Source organism: Astyanax mexicanus, chromosome 17 (genome assembly GCF_023375975.1).
Source record: "Astyanax mexicanus isolate ESR-SI-001 chromosome 17, AstMex3_surface, whole genome shotgun sequence".
NCBI lineage: Eukaryota > Metazoa > Chordata > Actinopteri > Characiformes > Acestrorhamphidae > Astyanax > Astyanax mexicanus.
The window spans coordinates 45,985,490-46,006,952 of record NC_064424.1 but is presented as its reverse complement, the minus strand read 5'-3'; the positions used below and the strand labels follow the sequence as shown (position 1 = coordinate 46,006,952).

General features: G+C 38.3%; 1 protein-coding gene across 3 annotated transcripts in view; it reads right to left on the bottom strand.

The window, feature by feature from the left end:
- The window catches only part of atp2a2b (ATPase sarcoplasmic/endoplasmic reticulum Ca2+ transporting 2b), a 57,073-nt gene extending 37,480 nt beyond the window's left edge, over positions 1-19,593 (bottom strand). For all 3 annotated transcript variants that reach the window (XM_022676629.2, XM_022676628.2, XM_022676627.2), the window contains exons 1-5: positions 18,986-19,593; positions 16,317-16,334; positions 16,134-16,216; positions 10,799-10,903; positions 1,662-1,800 (exon numbers count right to left, since the gene is read on the bottom strand). In XM_022676629.2, coding sequence (XP_022532350.2) covers positions 1,662-1,800; positions 10,799-10,903; positions 16,134-16,216; positions 16,317-16,334; positions 18,986-19,103 — 463 coding nt within the window. In that variant the 5' untranslated portion in view covers positions 19,104-19,593. The remainder of the gene's footprint in view (positions 1-1,661; positions 1,801-10,798; positions 10,904-16,133; positions 16,217-16,316; positions 16,335-18,985) is intronic.
- Positions 19,594-21,463: the final 1,870 nt, after the last annotated feature.

Genomic DNA, 21,463 nt, shown 5'->3' with positions numbered 1-21,463 from the left:
TCTGAAAAACTGCTTGAATTTTTACACCAGGAGTAAAGCAGCATAAAGTTATCCAAAAGCAGTGTGTAAGACTGGTGGAGGAGAACATGATGCCAAGATGCATTAAATTAAAACTGTGATTAAAAACCAGGATTATTCCACCAAATATTGATTATTTCTGAACTCTTAAAACTTAATACATATGAACTTGTTTTCTTTGCATTATTTGAGGTCTGAAAGCTCTGCATCGTTTTGTTATTTCAGCCATTTCTCATTTTCTGTAAATAAATGCTCTAAATGACAATATTTTTATGTGGAATTTGGGAGAAATGTTGTCTGAAATTTATAGAATAAAACAACAATGTTCATTTTACTCAAACATAAACCTTTAAATAGCAAAATGTACGTATATACAGTACAAATCATTCGTTTGGAAAAATATTTAATGGAATAATGGAGCTACGTCCTAAAGTTCTGGAAGTTAGTTAATTTGGGACGAGGTGCGCAGATGTTTCAAAACTTTTGTTCATATGTTGCACTTCATATTTGTACTTTAAGCCTATTTCTTTTAGATTTTTTTTAACATTAAGGCACACAGCAAAAGCTTTAATGTATGCAGTGCTGTCTGGGAATCATATTTCGTTCCTTAGCTTCTATACACCCGAGGATGAATTTCACAATGTTTACTCACAACTGAAGCAAACACCTCCACACTGCCCCAGAGGCAAAGCAGGATGCATGTGGTTAAAACAGCCAGCTTTAGATAGAAACGGCAATTGTTTTAGACTTAGCTGAACAGAATAGGCGGTAAATCAGTGGAGCGGAGGATAATTCTACATGAAACCACGAAAAAAAGGAACCGTTCTTTTGGTTAATTCATAAGAAAAGTGAAAGGAAGGAAGCGCTAAGTCGGTTTTGGGTGGAGGATGGCGGAAGTTGGGGTCAAACTTGGTGGCTTTTAATTAACTGCATTAAATAATTTTGACCTGTTATGGTGCTGTATTTGATGCATTGGTCATTGCACAACTGATCATTGCACAACATAAGAGATGTTCATTCTTACGTAATCAAACGTGCAAGGAAACACAATTTAACAATATGCAGGTCCACATAAATGATTCAGGTGACGTCTATTTATCGTACGACAAGTCGACAGTGTAATTAACGTGACAGGCCTAACCTCAACCACGCAAAACCCGTCAGCACAGAGGCCTCGAGCAGACACAGCTCCTTATTTCCTGCATCATTAGCTCGGCTTTCCAGGGAACAAGGAGGTAAAGGCTTTCATTACTGCACTCAGCGCCGAGCAGCCCTGACAAACACAGCTCAGACTCGTGGGTGAGACGTTTCTTCTGCAGCAGAGATGACGCAGGCCTTTGATTAGTCCTCCTCTCATGTCTCGGCATGTTTTATGACGACACCTTTATTCTGAACATTCACACACACACATATATATATATATACACACTGTGCTGCTGTGCGATCAGGCTAATGACAGGGGCAGTGCAACACTAAACCCTAGGTAACCGAACACCTCACAATCCTGACGGAGACCATCTGGGTGGTGCAGTGGCAGCTGGTGATGCTGCTTTAGCCGGTCATTGTTTCCATGGACTGCGTAAAACGTAAATTGAGTGCAGTGGAATTTAATATCAGAAGGGTCTAAAATTAGGCAGACTTACCAGCAACTTCTACTATGTCCCCGGGCACGATGTCTCTGGCTTTGATCCTCTGCACGCTCTTCCTGTCTTGCCGATACACTTTGCCCATCTCAGGCTCGTACTCTTTGAGGGCCTCGATGGCATTTTCTGCGTTTCGCTCCTGTAAGAACAAGTCAGGGTAAAATAAGGTGAGCCAGAGTACAAAAGCACAAAATACTATAAAGTACTTTTATTTAGTTATTATTTATATTAGATTATATTTAATATTACCATATCTTTCCCACTTTAAGGCGCACCGGATTATAAGGCGCACCATCAATAAAAAGTCTATTTTCTGGTCCATTTTCAAACATATGGTGCACCTCATTACTAAGCACATTAAGCAACACTAGTAAGGAACAGGGAACAAGGAGTTTGGGTGGTAGTGGGGTAACTAGTAAAGGGTAAAGGTAAGCTAAGGAAACAAAACTGTAATTGTTAAAAAAAACAAACAAAAAAAAAAAAAGTCAAACGAGTGCTGATGTTAATCTACATAGATTCCTTTCCTGAAAATTGTTTATTTTAGTGAGTTAAGCACTTTTTACCGTTTATTTATAGTAACCTTTGATTTACAGATTTGCACTAAGGCTGGGTGCAGCAGCATTAGCATAAGCGGATAACCATTACCATTGGCTGCGGCTAGCTGTAGTAAATGCCACCTGACAGTGCTACACTGTGGAACCCTGAGTGTTCTCGTAAACCAGGGCGATATTAGCTAGTTTTGCTTCATGTAGCTTGTTTTAACATGGTAAACGAGCAGACTACAGTCCTATATACTTGCCTCTGAACAGTGCACTTAGCAGCTAATGCTAATGCAGCTCCAGCAGTGCTAGCCAGGGTTAGCATTTTTTTTTAACACAAATTAATATATGAGTATAAATGAGCCTTAAGAGCCATTTATGGACTATTAATCTACAACAGCCCAGAGGCTTCATGAACTTCAAGCTGCTGCAACAACATTACCAAATGCAGGAAAACCTGATCCATGAAGAACTGCAACAAAAGCAAACTGCTAAAAATAGTCATTAACATTAATTGGAGGGCATATCTCTCAGTTGGTCAAACAATGCCAGGCCGAGCCACGCCGGTCAGCCCTGGGAATTACGTTTACTAAGTAATAAATGTCACACAGTGTGCCATCAGATACGGCTTAGCAGATTTCCTCAGCCCCGCCCCTCCACCTCCTCCTCCCGTCCCAGAACCCGGCATTCTGTTTAGCGTGACCTTTCGCTTGCACTGCGATCAATCCTCAGGGACGTGCCCGCTGGTGGCAGCCGACTTGGCAGCGCTTCTTGGCAGGAGGCCTGTGTTGGCTGCTTACGTACGATGGGAACACAAAGCGTTCAGTTCAGGCCAACAGCTTTAACTAGCTTCTGGGTAATGAGGTACAAACTTGAGGTTCAGACCTCTACGGGCATCATCATCACTAGGCCGGATGTTGGCTAACATTGGTCCAAATGTTTGTGGACAAGACTTCTAATGATTGCAAATGTACACCCACAGCTCGTCTACTCTCAACAGAGAAGTACTGACAAAATAATAGGACTGTCTTGAGAGAAGATAAACTAAACATTAACCTGTTGGCACCACATATAATGCCTTAATAACAAACAAACAATCACTGATTGTGGAAACAGTTGGACTGTGTGTCTCTCCACCCTTTCTCCAGAACCTGGTTCCTTGATTTACAAATGAAATGTTAAATTTACTGATCAGTGATGGTTTGGAGAGACATGTCTGTCATCTGCTGGTGTTGATCCACTGTGTCCAACAGCACTTCATGCTTTCCTCTGCTGTTAAACTTCGCTGACCTGTGGATTTTATTTTCCAGCAGGATTTGGCACAAAGCCCACACTGCCAAAAGTACCAATATGTCCTATATAATATTTACATTTTATGAAGAACAGATACATTGGCTGTAATCCATAATCATCAACAATAAAAGAAATAAACGCTTAAAATAGATCACTCTGTGTGCAATACATCTATATAACATTTTGAACTGAATTACTGAAATAAAGTAACTTCTCAATGATATTCCAGTCAATTTTTTTGGAGATGCACCTGTATGTTTTCTTTCTGTATGTTTTCTGTTGTTTTCTGTTCTCCCCATAAAATTCAATGGGGTATAACATTTTGTGCACTCTTCTTATGTAATCATTATACAAAATATACTAACAATGCCTTATCAACCGCATGGAGTACCACAGCAATCACTTGGCATCAACCTGAATCACCATTGCAACCTCCTTGCAACATTGTAACATAGTAACTACCTGTTACACCACAGTAACTACATAGTAACCACCTGGCAAAACAACCACAACCACCACTTGGGACACCACAGCAACAATATATTTCAGGGTATAAACTGAGTATTAGTACTTGCAATTCTATAATCAACTACATAAAATGCTGATAGCGCTACTAAGCTTCACTGAATCACCGTTGCAACATCCTTGCAACATTCTATCAGTAAACACGATAAGCACTTACCTAGCAACATCATAGTAACTACCTTTTACACCACAGCAACTACATAGTAACCACCTGGCAAAACCATAAGAACCCACTTGGAACACGATACACTATACACTAAACACAACACTATTGTTTGGGGTATAAACTAGGTATATGTACTTGCAATTCTATAATCAACTACATGAAATGTTGACAGCACCACTAAGCTTCACTGAAACAATGTAATTAGATGTTTTTGTAAGTAATGATTAATTAATATTAAATAAGATCCAGTCAAAGAAAATAAACACTGTTTAATTCAGAACATCAAACAGTTTAAATCAGCACAGACTGGTTTCCTGTTAGTCTACATCCAGGCAGAAGACCAAGGGCAAGGAACTCTGACTGCATTCAAATGAAGTTCACACTCAAACAGAGCATGAGTGAGACAGCACAGCGAGACGCAGGGAAAGGAAACGCAACAGTCATTGACAATAATCAACACAGGTTGTGGCCAACTTCGACGGATATGCTATAATAAGCACCAAAGAAGAGGAGGGGACGAGGGGGGTGGATTTAGAGTCGCAGTTATAGCTCTTATTGCATAACCACTGAAGAGTATGAAGCTAAATAAGACACAGCATGCTGAGCTTTTTCATTCCTCATAAAAAGATCCGCTGCAAAAACTCCAGAAATAGCTTTTTCAGGCATTATTTAAGAATCGCAAGCCCTGCAGACTGAGCTCTTACCGGCTGTGGCAGGATGTGGTTGAGAAAGGCCAAGGGGACAATTTTATTTTTACAAGAACCAGATCCACAGCCCCGGCTTATTCACATATTCACATAGTAAAAGCAGCTCGTTCAGAACCGCTCTGGTGGGATTTTAATAAACTGTGGTTTCTGATAAAGATCAGAACAAATGGGACCAAGAAGTAAATCCAAATAAGCCATTCACAAAATTAAAAAATAAAATAAAATAAAAGGACTTTACGACATTAAAAACACAGCACTTCCTTATGGTCGCACTCGTCGGTATAAAAGAAACCATCAATATTTAGACATTTAGAGGGGGAAACGGAAACCACTATACAGTGATAGTGTTAACTTCTCTGACCATTTCAAAGCTTCACCATTAAATCTGTAGTTAACTACAACATAACCATCAAACGACTTTTAATATATGATGTTTCCTTTCCCCTTTAAGAATCTTAAATATATATAAATAAATGACTTATACAGTATATGGAGAGAGGCAGAGAAAAAGAGAGAGAGCTGTACGATAAATTGTATTTTATCAATATTATCGTATTTTTCAAATTGTAAATACACTAAAAGAGCTGTGATAACATATTTAAACTTAATTTTAAAACTTAAACTACATCATTTATGTGCAGCAAAGAGCATCACAGCCACGAAAAACAGGCTGAAAGCAGAGTGAGGTAAAATAAAACAGAGTGAGGTAGAGGTCCACAGTAAACCCACACACCAAACTATACTTCTTATCCTTTACACTTTAAACTTACGCTTTTATCTTGTTTCACCTTGATATCGGTATATCCAACAGGATTATCTCACATTACATTTATGTCTATATTGTACATCCTATACTGTCAGTGGTATGAGATTTTTTGAGTTGATCAAATCACACACAAAATGTACAAAGGGAATGAATTAAAAAGAGGCTGTTCTTTTTATATGTGGGGATATTAACTTGAACCCTGAACCACTGCAATACTGGATTAATTATTCTGGAATTTAAAAATAGCAGTAAATAAGTCATTGTTTTTCCATTTTAGATGTTTTTAAACACCTATGGGATTAGGATAAAGATTTAAACAACACAAATGCACAATAATTAATAGAGAATATCAAAATAACAGGAATAATAGGAATAAAATTTAAATAAATGTGTGTGTGTTTGTGCGATTTTTCAGCCAAAAAAAAACAAAACAAAAAAAACTCCTTTTTCTTCAAAGGTGAAAAATCGCACTTAAAGGTTTTAACATTTTAAGTGTAAACATAACCCAGATATGTAGTTTTATATACTATCCAGATATAAAACTGATAATAGCAGGTGTAAATGACCTCTCTGACCCCCCCCCCTAAACGTAGTGTTGGTTGTTTGGGGTTTTACTGCCACTTCAGCACATATTTGGCTATTTATGGCATACACTTTTTTATATTTTATGTTTTATATGTTTATAAGCACGATAAGGGAAACATATTTGGCTACATATGTATCTTTTTTTTTATATAAATTTCTTTTATGTTCTTTTCTTAATAGTTAGATTGTCTTATACGGTCATAGGCACCTTGTATAGATTGTCTAATTTGATCTTGAGTTGTGTTTGTAGATTGTGCGTCTTAACAGCGTCTGAATTTAATGCAGTTTATTGCTAAGCTCTTGGTTCCTTAACGTAGTGTAACAGATCCAACTGTAAACTGATCTGCATCTTCTCTATAAACCCTGGTTGATTCATATGAACATAAAAACCATCTTTTTTAAAAGTGCTAAAATTGGATGAAACGGAAGCTTCACATTGTTAGAAAAAGCCGTGAAATGCACACTGGTGGGTGGCTGGCAATACACTTGGCAGGGGGTGCCCAAGTATAGCCTACGTGTGGGGAAACACTGATCCTATTCCCAGCACTGTAATGAGTAATCCTTCACCTTCCAGCTCGCCGTGAATCCAGCCTCTCATAAAACATTACAGAGAGAGAGAGAGCTGGATGCACAGAGCAGATATCTCTGAGGCGCTGTGCACCTCACCTTTGTCCCCTTTAGCAGCTGCTCCAGGCCTGGTTGCCGAGGAACTGATGCAGATATTTAGTGCGGACGTATAATAGGTGTGTAAATCTTCGGTCCTGCCTGCAGGGCAGGTGTATAGAACAAGCATTCCCTGAGATCAAGGCTCGCTTTACTCTCTGATTAATAAAAAAAAAAGTGTTTAAGCAGTTTAAGGAGGAAGGAAGATGGCTTACTGCGTACTAGGAACACAGGAATTAACTCTGTATCCCATACGCTGCAGCAGCTGCTGGAGCAGACACAGTGCCAAGCTAAATTACGTACTTCCATGACTTTAACCCTTACTGAACAAAGGGCAAGGAGTTAAGTACTGCACAATCCAACTCTTCACCTACAGGTGGAGGCTCTAGAAAGCTACAGTTATAGCTGTATAGAATGATGAGGAACCTCATAAATAGGGCTGGCCCGAATAGCGTTTTTTGAGCTCCGGATATTCGGCACTGATTCGAAGCGAATATTCGAATATTCGTTTTTAAAAAAAGAGGTAAAAAAAATAAATAAAAAAAAGCAAATCGCGGCTTATCCGCTGCGTAAGCAGGCTAGGAGGCTGCTGCACGGTTTCTCCGCTGCGCAAGCCAGCCCAGTAAATTGCTGTTTGTGTTTTCACACTTAGGCTATTTGCTTAAAAAAACAAACAAAAAAAACGTTTGTTCAGGAAGTATTTTATATTCTTAAACATTGTTAATTATATTAGAGGACAGTCATTGTAAACTGTACTTGGTCTATTTCGGTTTAAGCATTGTGCAGGGCATAGCCGTATTACTGATTTTGTATTTTTGCACTTGGGCTATAAGCTCAATATTAAATATTTAGTTTGCTTAGAAATTATTTTATATTTTTAAACCATTTTAAATTATATTAGATAAGAGGAAATTCGTTCAGACATCATTTTTGTAGGCCAGGCTTTTGTAACCGATTTAGCCCCTACTGTTGCCACATTACCCCTTACGTTTTATTATATAAATCAGTTTCGAAGAGCCTGCATTTTTTTTTATCATGTATAATAGAGGTCTGCGCGAGACTGATTTTTAAACCCACTCTTCCACGCTCCCGCGTTTCTGTCTCGTTACCGCTCCGCAAAAAAATTGCTTCTTTTAATCCCGCGCCCGCCCGCCACATACACATTTCTGCCGCTCCCGCCCCACGTTCCTAATATAAATTAAATAAACTACATTTAATGCTTCAAATTTACTTATATATTTATTAAAACAGCAGCGCTGAATAGTGCGGTCCCGTTCCTTACCCCAGTCCAAACACCATCGGTGTGTGCGTGTGTGTGTCGGTCCATCCTGCGCGTTGAGAGTTTTCTTTAGGTTTTTTTTTTTTTTTTTTTACAATTATTACAGTTTTCTTAACTATTTATTAATTTGCTCCCGCATCGTCTGGATTAAACTCCCGCTCCAGCCAATAACAGTTCAGTTCTGTCCCGCGCGCAAGATATTCTGACGGGACCCGCGAGAACAGAAGTGGTTAGAGTGAGGTGGAACTCTGGAAAGGAGAAAAAAAACGAATATCCGAATACCAAAATTAAAAACCGAATACCTACTCAACGAACGAATATCCGAATACCCGAATATTCGGGTCCAGCCCTACTCATAAAGTGACCATTTCATCTGTTTTCTACAAAGAAACACTAAATTACTTTAGGGAACTGTATTTTATATATTTCTATTAATTTATAAATCATTAATATTGTATTTTCTTTTTTATCTAAAAGTTTTTTCCAATTTTCTCCCCAATTTACAAGGCCAATTTAGACTAGCACATGCCTCCTCCGCCTCAAGTGTGAAGTTAGACTCTGCCTCTTTTCGAACAGCCCGCTCGGAAGAAAGCGCAGTGACTCACATCAGCTCACAGGCGCAGCTGATCGACATCACCCTAGGAGTGATGAGTGGAAACAGCTTTATCTACTATAGGCTAATTGTGCTCTCTCGGGGCTCTGGCAGCTGATGGCAAGCTACATGACTAGGAGTCAAACTAGTGATCTCCCGATCATATATCAGATTAAACTGAGCCTTATCAGCAGTTTAGTTCAACTAAAAGAAGTATATATTATAGCTGGACTGGATAAAAACTGGGTCATGTTTTCACCACAAGCAAACCGCTCCACAGTTCGTTTGGGATCAGACTGATACCCCCTCCTCTTGCTGATCTTGGTCTGGTTGTTTTGATCTGCACCTGAGTGCAGTTACTGTTTTCACACCTGTTTAATCAATCCACACTAAGAGTACAAATGAACCAGAGCCCGTTTTAACTGGACCAAATGGACCTTGTGTGAAAACGGCCTTAGATTATTATAATTAATGAGAAATTGAGAACATTTCCATCGTCTTTTTTTGTAAATATTACATAAAGCTGCTCCTCCCTAACCACAATTTGAATTTATGTGGGAAAAATAAACAGATGTGTGTGCAGAGCACGAAAAGTCAATCACTTAAGCATGCATTTTATCCTTAATAGGAAAACGTCCACAGGGCAAAAATACATTTCTAGTATAAGAAAGAGAAAAACACACAAACACACACACTGCACCGCCTTCTCCTTTAAGGAGTGGACTTGGCAGTTTGGAGAGGTAAAGGCTGGGGATTCTCAGGCCAGCCTGGGTAATGAATGGTGACTAAAATAAAAATGATGGAGTGCAAACTGGGACATGGGTTTCAGGGCCACTGGGAGGTGCTGTGAAAAAATAGGCCCTGGGCTCTACACTGGGGAGCCACTGGGAAGCCAGGGCTATCTTAAGACGGGCAGAACGGAGGCATCCACGTGTTTTCATTTCCATAACAAGGCTAATTTCATTAAGAAAAAAGAAACAAACATAGCAAATGGTAAATTCAAGCCACTGCAATGCAGCTGACTGAGAAAATAAATAAATAAAAAGCATCTGGATGTGGCCCACAGACCAAGACTACCTGTGTGAACAGTCTATGTCGTTGTTGTTGAGTTGTGATAGACAGCAAACATCAGCTTGCGTATTCCGTGTAGACAAGTACTGAAATACTGCCAATAGAATAAGACCCTTTAAAGAACAAAAGCATTAGCCTATTGTCCCCATGCCTGGCACTTGGCATGGATTGGAGGGGAATTAACCCCCCCAGTACTGAGCTGTTAAGTAGAAATTTTCTCCAATGATGGTAATTATAAAAAAGGAATTAAAAGTACTTTTAAATATATATTAATACCGTAGCTTGCCGAATAATTTAAATGCACAGAGAATTTAATTATTTTTGTAACTAGAGAAACAAAAATACTAGAGAACTTTATTACTGTAATGCCTCCAATGGCTTTAATAATAAAATTGTAAATTGATTTTAAGTAAAAAACATTAAGTATTTTTGGTACATTTATAGTGTTTAAGGTACTGTTTTAAATATTTATATTTAAAAAGGAAGTAGTGTTCAAGTTGTTGGTGTTTCTGTTTTTAAGGTCTATTGTTTATATTCTTCTGCTGTTTTTCTGCTAATGAAATCTGATTTCTTCTTAGACTGTGTAATTATGTGGGACAAAGTAAACTCAATACTAAACAAAGCCTCAATTTAAACCAATTTAAACCATTTATATATATAAATAATCCTAACAGTACAGTAAGGTCACAAACTTATATCAAATTTGTAATTATATATTTTTTCGCAGTGAAACCGTGAGAATCTTGAAAAACACCATGATATAATTTTTTGGCCATACCACCCAGCACTACATTAGGTTAAGTATTAGGTTGCTTAAACCTCCTTCTTAAATAATGAATCTCAATCGTTTGGTGGTTAGCCACCTGTTACACTGGGGAATAAAAGACAGAATGGTGGCAAGAGAGAGAGAGAGAGAAAGAGAGACAGAGAGAGACAGAGAGATACACTTACCTGCCAAACCCCTACAATGGCGTTGGCTATAAGAATTAGCAATATTACAAAAGGCTCCACAAAAGCTGTAATGGTCTCCTCTCCCTCTTCAAACCAGGCCAGTACCTAGAGAGGAGAAAAAAGGAGGAAAATTGGACACAGTCAGACGCTGATCACTAATTACAGAATAATGGCTTTTATTTTTATTCAATCACATGATCGCGCTCAGCTTCAAAGCCTGAAAATTAAATTGAAATTGCAAAGACAACTGCAAGGTCAGTGTGACATCCAGCATCAAAGCAATTTCAGAGAGAGACAATGGGGTCTGAGAACATGACGGCCTGCTGAGTCACAGATTCTGTATCCTGGGCATGTCGCCCTTCATCGAGAGGCACGACTGCGGTCTCAGCGAGCCTGCTGTCGGCTATTTAATGAGGGGAGTTATGTTTAATGCATGCTCTCCTGCTGGCCTGGCTCAGCCAATGCAAGCAGTCCGGCCTGCTGGACAGACATTTAAATTTAGGCAGATGATGAAGCTTGTTAATGTATATCTCATATCAGAAGAAGCTGAGCTTTCTTAGAGAGAGCGACCAGTCACTCTGAATGCTGCAGTAGAGTCACCCGGCTCCAGCAGACCATAAGTCACTTACTACTGATCCATCACTAGAACACCCAGAACAAATAGTCCTGCAATTGGTACATTTGGGGAAAAGCATGCTCTTGAAAAAAGAAATAAATGTGTGAAGGTTCTGCAGTAAAGGTGATGTTCTATATTTGTGCACACAGCCAATATAGCTTAAGGAAATACTTCCAATAGAATGGGACTGAATACAATACTGATTTCTATACCTAATGTCAAAACCAGATGTTAACATTGTGCTCATTTAGTATTAAAATATAGCCTAGAAATATAGACTTTTATAGAGTATTAATAGCTGAAATGTCTTTCTTTGAAGTAATAAAACATACCAGCTCTGTTAATTTTTTTTAATAAAGATTTCCTTACCTTAAAAAATAAGTTTTATATAACCTAGGAATACAGACTTACTCACTTCATTTATTTAGTTATTTTTAAAAAAAGTCACTAAATCCTAAACCATATTTTTAAATGAATTCATCAATAGCTGATACCTGTTCCTTTAAAAGTAATGGAACATACCAGCTCTGTTTAAATTTTTTATATAGTTTTCTAAACCTTAAAAAAAAAAACACTTTTATTGCAGTCATTTCTGTGTTTAACAGTGCTATAGGCGAGTACACAGACACTCAACCAGCCATCCTTCTGCTCCACCCCTAAACCCATACATCACCCAGTGCCCTTCCAAACTTCCCCTCCCATTTTTTTTTTTAGCATTTTTTTTTTTTTAGCAAACTCCATTCAGGGAGTTTAGTTTAACCCTTTACGTTCTAGAAGTCATTTTCCCCCAGAGTTGTAAAAGCACTTATTTGAGCAGGATTTAAATAAGCTATAGTGCAAATATAATGCTGGTAATTTTCAAAACCTCCTATTAGGAAGATCAACAGTCCTCTGAGCAGTATAGATGCAAAGTGGATAAAATAAGTTGACTTAACATTTGATCTAATGGTGAGACACATTGTGCTCTCAATGAACTTTCAAAATTCACAAAACACACACTCAGACTCCCTGAGAACAGGACAATCTTATATTTATTTAACGAAAACAAAAAGCACCGTTTATATGCTTCAAGCTGTGTGTGTACGACTGTCATGTCTGTTAGTAAACAATAATCCATCTCCGTGGACAGAGCTTTCACAGATAATTACTAAATGGAAGCGGCGAATAATAAATAAACGCACTAGCTTCAGTCTGTGCTGTGAATCTGTGAGTGTCTGTCTTAACAGGAATAATCTAGGCCACTCTACAACTATGTCACATAGTATTCCCTCAAGCCAGCTGCCTGTAACCTACTTCAAAGTCCAAAGACACAAAATAAATCTAATCAGGCTGTTTTAGATGGACAGATCTCCACTGCATTTAAATATATTGTTTATAAATCCAAATCTGTAAGCTGATCACTGGGGCTGCACCGAGTAGTCAATATAACTGACAAATGTTGATTAGGAACAATTGGTGACCCCAAATTTGTAATTAAATGCACTATACAAAGTGCTGAAGAAAGAAACACAATGGGGAGGGGTGCAGGCTGTTCACTCAGTTCACACTCAGATTGGTCACAATGTGATTAACAAAATAGATTACAAATTTACATAATAAAAGCCCAAATTGTTGCACATTCCACAGTTAAGTGTCTTTTTGGTCATTTAAAAATACCACAATCAGTGGTTTCTACAGCTTTAAAACGATAAAAAAAATGCCAGGAATAAAAACTGTACCCACAGGAAGCAGTAATGGATTGCATATCAGAAATAATCATTGACTAATCGACTAATGGAGAGAAGAAAAAAAAAGAAAAAGTATTTTTGGGTCTGTATAAATTCTACCAGTCAGGTATTAAGAAGCAGTAAAGCCACTCAACAGCGTTATAAGGGTGAGTTTTCAGTGAAGTTTCTCCAGCACTAAGGCTGGAGAAGTATTAGCATTAGCCGTTAACTATAGCGCTAGCTCTTTCACCATTCAGAGGTGAGTATATCGAACTGTAGTTTGCGTGTTTGCTGTTTTAAAACAAGCTACGTGGGATGAACCGCTAGCTGATAGCACACTGGGTTGTCAGAACACTTAAGGTTCCTCAGTCTAGCGCTATCAGGCGGCATTTACCTTCTGCTAGCAGCTAATGCTAATGCTGCTGCACCCAGCCTTAGTGCTAGAAAAAAACTTCACTAAAAACTCATGCTTAGACACAATATTAGAATTCTAAGCTTGCTGTAAATAAACGGGAGCGCTTTTTTACGGGAGCACCAAATAAACGTTTTTTAGAAATAATGCAATCACATAAGGATACTGTTCTTTTGCTGTTTTTAGCAACAACAACAAAAAATTACACTGTTCTCATTTTCCCATTATATATCTACTAGAGACAGATTTTATCTGTCCAGTATCATTTATTTTACTTTAATCATGGATATATGGAGATATTTGGAGTGCATTACTATTATTATCATTCTGTTACAAATCTGATGTGCAATATGCATGCGATCATAAAACTACATTTTTCATTTTGTTCAAGTAGTGTATTCATATTCATATCTCCATAAGTATCGTTATCGCAAAAATACCATGAAATATTATATTATTTTAGAGCCATATCAACCACCCCTAATCCGGTGCACCTTTTAGTCTGAAAAACACAGTAGTTGAAGCCCTACTGAACACATGAGCTTCTGATTGGGTGGATTAAAAACCTGCAGCCACACTAGACCTGTAAACAAGACTGAACCTGCCTTATGCTGTAGACAAGACGAGACCTAAGCAGACTGTTCACTCAAAACTCAAAAAAATATCACAAAAACATCGGGTTAAATCACTATTATTCTCTATCTATAGCAAGTACAATTAAGCAATCAATGTCAATTAAATGAGTCGTCACTAGTTGCTTTTTTTCTAAGAAATCAAGAAATCTCTGGAGGCTCGTAATCACACCACCCTTCAGAAACTGCAGTAAACAGCAATAGCACACAAAGTGCTGACTGAATAACACAACCCCCCGGGATAAGCAGTGGGAAAGCAGCACCAGAGGAAGAGTGAGTGAGCGAGAGTGTCAGAGAGAGTGAGTGAGTGGAGGACCCTGCGACTGATTTACAGGCCAGATTCCAGGCTATCATCACCCAGCTCACTGCCAGCCGTCACTGTGCTGCAGGACACTACAGCCCTGAGTGGCAGAGCGGAAAGAGGAGAGCGAGGTCACAGAGGTTAAACACTGCACTCGCGTGCCCGTCATTTTCACCAGGCTCTTATTATGCAGCACATTCAACACATTCATTACGATGATGAGTTCAGTGTTGGTGCAACAAACACTGCAACTGTTAAGGGGCTTCAGGTCCTGTTGCAGGACAAACAGACAGTGGCGGTGTAAAGTTGCAGAGTGAGTAACACCCAGGATGCTAATCTAATATGCTGTTCACACCATTCCCGACAGCGCTGGCTTCCTAATCCCTCTTTAACTCACAACGTGCCTCTCATTCCAACCACGCAGAACAGACCCCGAGCAGAACAGACAGGAGTTAACCACCTCACTTACTAGGGCTGAAACGATGAGTTGACATAATCGAATATTATATATGTGGTTTAAACAACATCCAGAAATTTAAATGGTTTTTAAAACCCATGTTCATCTGTTCCTATCGTTTTTAGAAATAAAAGACATGACTAGAAATAATTGTTGAATAATCGACTAATCGGAAAAAATAAAATAATCATCAGATTAGTCGACTACCAAAATAATCATTAGTTGCAGCCGTATCACTTACAGAATTAAACAATGGAATTGCAGAGGATCGAAACAACTAATTTATCAGTTTTTTCCTTATTTAAATATAAAAGTAAACCCACCCCCCAATTTAGACAAGTCTCTTTAGACTGAGCCTCTCAAATAATATTCTATTCAAATAAACAAATACTCATAAAACTGTGAATAAATCAGTTTCCATAATATACACAGATCTTTATTAAATCTGTATTACAAAATATTAATTTAATTTAAATCACTATTTTTGCTACAGCTGAGGAGTGGTATCAAAGTGCTTATGGTAAAGTCTGCTCAGCCAGGGTTATCTAAAAAAAACAGCAAAGACAAAGCTTCTATCTCCACAAATAGAGAAAAAACAAAACACTACTGTTTCAAAAACACAATTTAAATAGCTGATAAATTCTGGCAAAACTATTGTGACTTGTGTCTGTAACCTCAACAACGCACAACAACAAACAAACAGATATCTGAATAAACAGATCTCCACAGTTAGTGGGGGATTTCTTTACCAAATCAATACAAATATACAAGCTGTACACATGCTTTTGTTGACAAGCTGAAAGATCCAGAAGCAGCATCTGAATGATGAAAGCATGTGGTGGAATAATATCACAGGGTTTTACACCAATAAGATTTGGGTTATGCAGAATTACACACTTCTGGCAAGAGGAACCTTGAAGCTCCACCAATGTTCAGAATAGAAATTAAATAAAACAATTATATTTAAGAGCATTAAAAATAAGAAATAAATGAATGGCTGAATCAATAACCTCACATTAAAATGGATTCATGACTAAATATTAACATTTTTAGATATTCTTATGACATTAATGTGCATCAGCATGAGTCAGCTTTCAGTTAATAAAACAGGCCAGTAAAGCAGCCCTGGCCATCTCAACCACCCACCCACCATAAACCACGCAAAAGAAGTTCTTTATCTCTCCACAAACGACCACAGACTCGGTACTTACAAAAGATATGCATGCTGCCAGAAGAAGAATCCTGACTAAGAGATCCTCGAACTGTTCCACCACGAGCTCCCACAGTGATTTTCCTGTTAAACAATGAGACATGATTGCATAAGAACAGCTGATAGAAAGTGCCACGAATAAGCATATGAATAGCCAGGGCTACAACAAAAGAATCAGCCATACCTTCTTCTGCCGGTAGTTCTGTAGGACAGCAGGAGGTCCGCAGAAAGGAGAGAAAGAAAGATAGAGAGAGATATTTAGAAGTTACTTTTAATGTAATCTTCAGATTAGAAGCTATATGAGAATATACATATAAAAACACGGATGGCCAAGAAAACTAAGCAAACATTGTCTTAATTATTATGCAAAAGGTGAGATGTGAGCTAGTCTTAAGTACAAAACTTGGTTCCAAATTTCTCTTGGATGACTCCAGCCAGCACCCCAGTGTATATGTTCAATTCCATCAGCGGCTCACCTGATTTACCAAACCAGCTGTTGATATGAGAACTATAAATAATACTAGAGTCTATGAGGAGAGCTTTGAGGAGGTGTTAATAAAAAAGGAAATAATATATATATATATATATATATATATATATATATATATATATATATACAGAGAGATAGAGAGAGAGAGATAGATAGATAGGCGAAGACACAGGAACTGACTTATACATAAACAAGAGACAGAGAAGCAGACAGATTGATCAGTAAGAGTGAGACAAAGACACGGACAAGAAACAAGAAAGATCAATAGATTGGTTAGTGAGAGAGACCAGAGTAGACAGACAGATAGACAGATCTATCAGTTAGAGGGAGACAAAGACAGACAGATACCTTGATAAGATTATTTAGAGAGACACAAAGAAAGAGACAAACAGACCATTATATAGACACACAGGCAGATAGATAAATCGATCAGCTAGAGAGAGAGAAAGAAAGAGACAGCGAGACAGATGGATAGAAAGACAATCAATCAATCACATATAGAAAGTGAGAAAATATATACAGACAGGGAGATAAATATGCTAGAGAAAAAGATAGAGAAGGAGAGAAGACAGACACACCAACACAGAGACATTCAGATGTAGAGAGAGAAACAGACAAATATATAGATAGAGACAGACAGATCAGTTAGAGAGAGTGAGAGAGAGAGAGACAAAAACAGATAGATTGACAAGATTAGTTAGAGAGAGAAAGATAGATAGAGACAGGCAGATCAATATATAGACAGACACACAAGCAGATAGACAAATCGATCAGCTAGAGAAAGACAGAGACAGACAGACAGATGGATAGAGAGACAAATCAATCACTTATACCGAGAGAAAGAGACATATAAACACAGACATACATATATAAATAGATAGACACTAACAAATAATAGATAACCTCATGTTTAATCCTAAACATTAAACATCAATCAATTAATCATCTCTAATCATATTCAGCCTAGTGTTTGTTAAAGGCGCGCGCGTCCACGGACTGCACTGACGTCACACTTTCACTTCAGCTCTTCTTCGCTTTTTTTTTTATCTCGCCGGTTCGCTGAGAGCCGCGCGCGCAGGCGGGCGCACGGGCCTGTCTCTCAGCTACACGTTACTCCGCCTGTCCGGCTAAATCCTCCGGGTTTCTGCTGCTCCTGGTCCTGCAGCAGCTCCTGTATCACCCCACACCCCCAGCCCAGCTCCAGCCCTCACCCCCACACTCTAAGTAACCTCCTGCCTCCGAGTTCAGCTCCGTCTAAAAGGGTTAAAACTCTGAACTTTCAGATACAGAAGGTCTGAGGGAAGCTGGATTGGGAAACAGTGGAATTACACAATGGCACCTGCGCTTCGCCGGTGTTCTGCCGGATCGTGCTACTCTGCCAAAGCGTGCTACTGTACAGTGTTAAGAGGGCAGCCTCAATAAAACAATTGGAAGACTTAAAAGACTATTATTAGAGAATAAACAGGATAAAACATAATATCAGACATTGTTCTCAACAGAAGTACAGGTATGATGTTTGGACGGCCTATATAATGATTTATCTTGTTTTTTTTTTTCCTTTTTAATTTGGCATTTAAAACTTTGCCATACATACATTACATAATAAAGCCATTATTTGTAGCTGATAATAGATTGTACTGGAGCTATGCAAGTTAAAGGCTTCATTGAAAAATAAAATAGTAAAAAACATTTTTTCCAAAAGCAAGAGACATTTTACTTAGCTAACTAGTATCATAATATAATGAATTTATATATTAATAATTGTGTGTATACACGTAAAATAATGACTATTATTTAAGTACATGTAGGATGATTGGACGGCTTAAATAACTAATTTTATATAATATAATATAAAGAGTTAGGTTACTTAGCTAGATTGATAGGAGTTTTTGTTGCTTTTTTTTATTTGACATTTAAATTTCGCCATTTACACATTAGTAGCTAGCTAAAGCTCAATCAAAAACTACATAAAGTTTTTTTTTTTATTACAAAAGCAACAAAACTATCTTTCTTAGCTAACTAACGTTACTTTATTATAGCTAGCTACCTGGCTAGGTTAGTTAAACCTATTATCTCGAAACAATGACTACTAGTTTACTTAAAAATATAAGAAAATGTGCTATCTTAGATGTTTCTCTTCAATTTTAAGTGGCGGTAATGGATATTTATGGGTTTATAAAGAAAAACATTAAAAGGGTATTTTAAAAATTGGACCGCGCATGCGCAGAAGGAATACTAGCACACATCAATGAGTTGCACAACTCGGCAGAACACCGGCGTCCACACGTTAGCCACTTAGCTAGGTTAGCTAGTTAGCATTAGCGCCGTGGCTAAGCAGAAGCAGGCCGGCTGAGATGACTCACCGTTCGGTCCCCACTTCTCCTTCTGCCGTTTCAGCTGGTCCAGGCCGAGCCCGGTGCTCTCGTTCACGCTGAAATAGCTGTACACCTCCTCCACCGTCTTTGTGTGAGCGTTCTCCATGGTGGACGGCGTCTCGAGCTCCTCTAAAACCGTCCCGGTTTCCCTCAGCGACTCCCGGATCCGACTAAAGAGCCGAGTCACCGCTTTAAGCTCGGTACCGGAGCGGCGCCCGCAGGCTGAGCCCGGCTGCTGGGAAGAGGAGGAAGAGCGCTCGTGTGTTTGTTAGCGGGAGCGAGTCGCCGGTAGAGAAGCTGTAGCTCGTTAACGGTTAGGTTAACTAACGTTACTGAAGTTTAAACTAACGTTAAACAAGCGGCTCCGAGTCCCGGCGACTTCGCGAGGCGCCCGGCCGGTCTCTCCTCGAGTTCTCCGCCGCTGTAGAGAAGCCTGAGCTCGGTGTTGGAGCAGCGAGGTGCCGGTGGATCACGGGTTAGTTAACTGGCTAAAGCTACTACAGGCAGCACCGTCAGCTGCAGCCGCTCCGCTCAGTGCTCGCCTCGCGCTCTCTCTCCTCCTCCAGCACTGTTCCGATGTCCGCATGTGGAAGGCTCTCATTGGCTGATTCCCCCGCACCACGCTGTTCCAAGGAGAGATCGATTCACTTATTCCGAGTATGGAACCGATTCCTTCAAACGGATCATTTCGCATAAACCCAGCGTTTGATTCATTAATGACTCACAGTTGATTCACTGCAGCGGTTCACTGAGTGGTTTGATAAGTGTGCGAATAAAAGCAAGATGGTGATTGACAGTCTAGGGCTGGGCGACATTATAGGTATATGTTTGAGTAAATTGAACACACAGACATTTCTCCCACATTCCAACTAAAAATATTGTCATTTAGAGCATTTATTGGCAGAAAATGGGAAATGGCTGAAATGACATAAAAAGATGCAGAGCTTTTAGACCTCAAATCATGCAAAGAAAACAAGTTTATATTAAAAACAAAAAGTTTTAAGAGTTCAGAAATCAATATTTGGTGGAATAATCCTTGTTTTCATCCATCTTGGCATGTTCTCCTCCACTAGTCTTACATACTGCTTTTGGCTAACTTAATGACTGCACTCCTGGTGCAAAAATTCAAGCAGTACAGCTTGGTTTGATGGCTTGTGATCATTCATCTTCCTCTTGAATATATTTAAGAGTTTTTTTTTTAGATTGGTAAAATCAAAGAAACGTAGCTTTTTTTAAGATTCTCATTCTCATTTCTCCTTTTTTTTCGAGAGCTGGTATATCCATGGAATTATAAAGAAACAACATGAAAATGTTCTTTTTTTTATAACATCTCAATATTTATTACTGTATTCTCGATGATATACATGTACAGTAATTTCAAGAAGAATTAATTTCACTAGAAACCATAATATCACTTTTTCAACAAAAAGTATAGGTAGAATGATAAGTATCTAGATAGATAGATAAGAGATAGGAGTGATTATAAAATCTTTTTTATTTTCGTTTATAATTTGGCATTTAATTTTTACAATTTACATATTGGCTTAGCTAACCACTACATTAAAATAACAACTTATCTAGCTAACTAGCATACTGCAGCTTAATTGTGCATGTGTGTGTTGAGGGGAGGCTACTGTATTTTGGTTGAATGATCTGTTGAATGGTGCTGGGACTCATTTAAGAGGTGCTTGCTATCCCTGAAAAAAATCTATAAACATTTGTCTATTTCCCAAACAGTAACTCTGGGAGACCCAGATGTTGTATAAAGTAATGATAGTGAAACAAAATAAGAAAATGTTGCAAAAAAAAAATCCTGTAACAACAAAAATCTACCTGCATGTATTGCAAACAAACTATTAAAAATAAATATAGTAAATAACAAAACAAATACAAAATTAACCGGCTCTGCTATTTCCTTTAAACTGAACAAAGACCAGGAAAAGGAGCCTCCCAGTTCTGCTGCTTATACACCGTATCTCTCGCCCAACGGCCTCTCCAGCCATTTATAGGCCATTTATCACTGAGCCTGTGACTGACACATTAATTGCAGCCACAGCAAAAGAGCCAGTCAGCGATTCAGTGAGTTGAAGCCTTCATTAAGATAAGACTTCAACAGCCAGTTCCAGTGTGCTGTATATAAAAGGGCGGGCTTTATAGAAGCATACACAATAATATCTTTAAAAGTTTTTAAACAATAAAAAAATATATATTGTGATAATAGCAGTATTACAGAATGTGTTGAAAGCTTTTTTGTGTCATTTTGTCTGTTTATTGTGATGCTTTAAGGTTTTTTTGTATATATAGATAGTACATCTTTATTTTAAGGTACTAAGTTATTTTTTCGAAATACTATAACAATTAACAATTAGTATCTTAACATAATAAAGAGATAGTATCTCAGTAAAGAGTATCTCAAAACAATGATTTAATATCTCAAAATAATGACATAATATCTCAAAATAATGA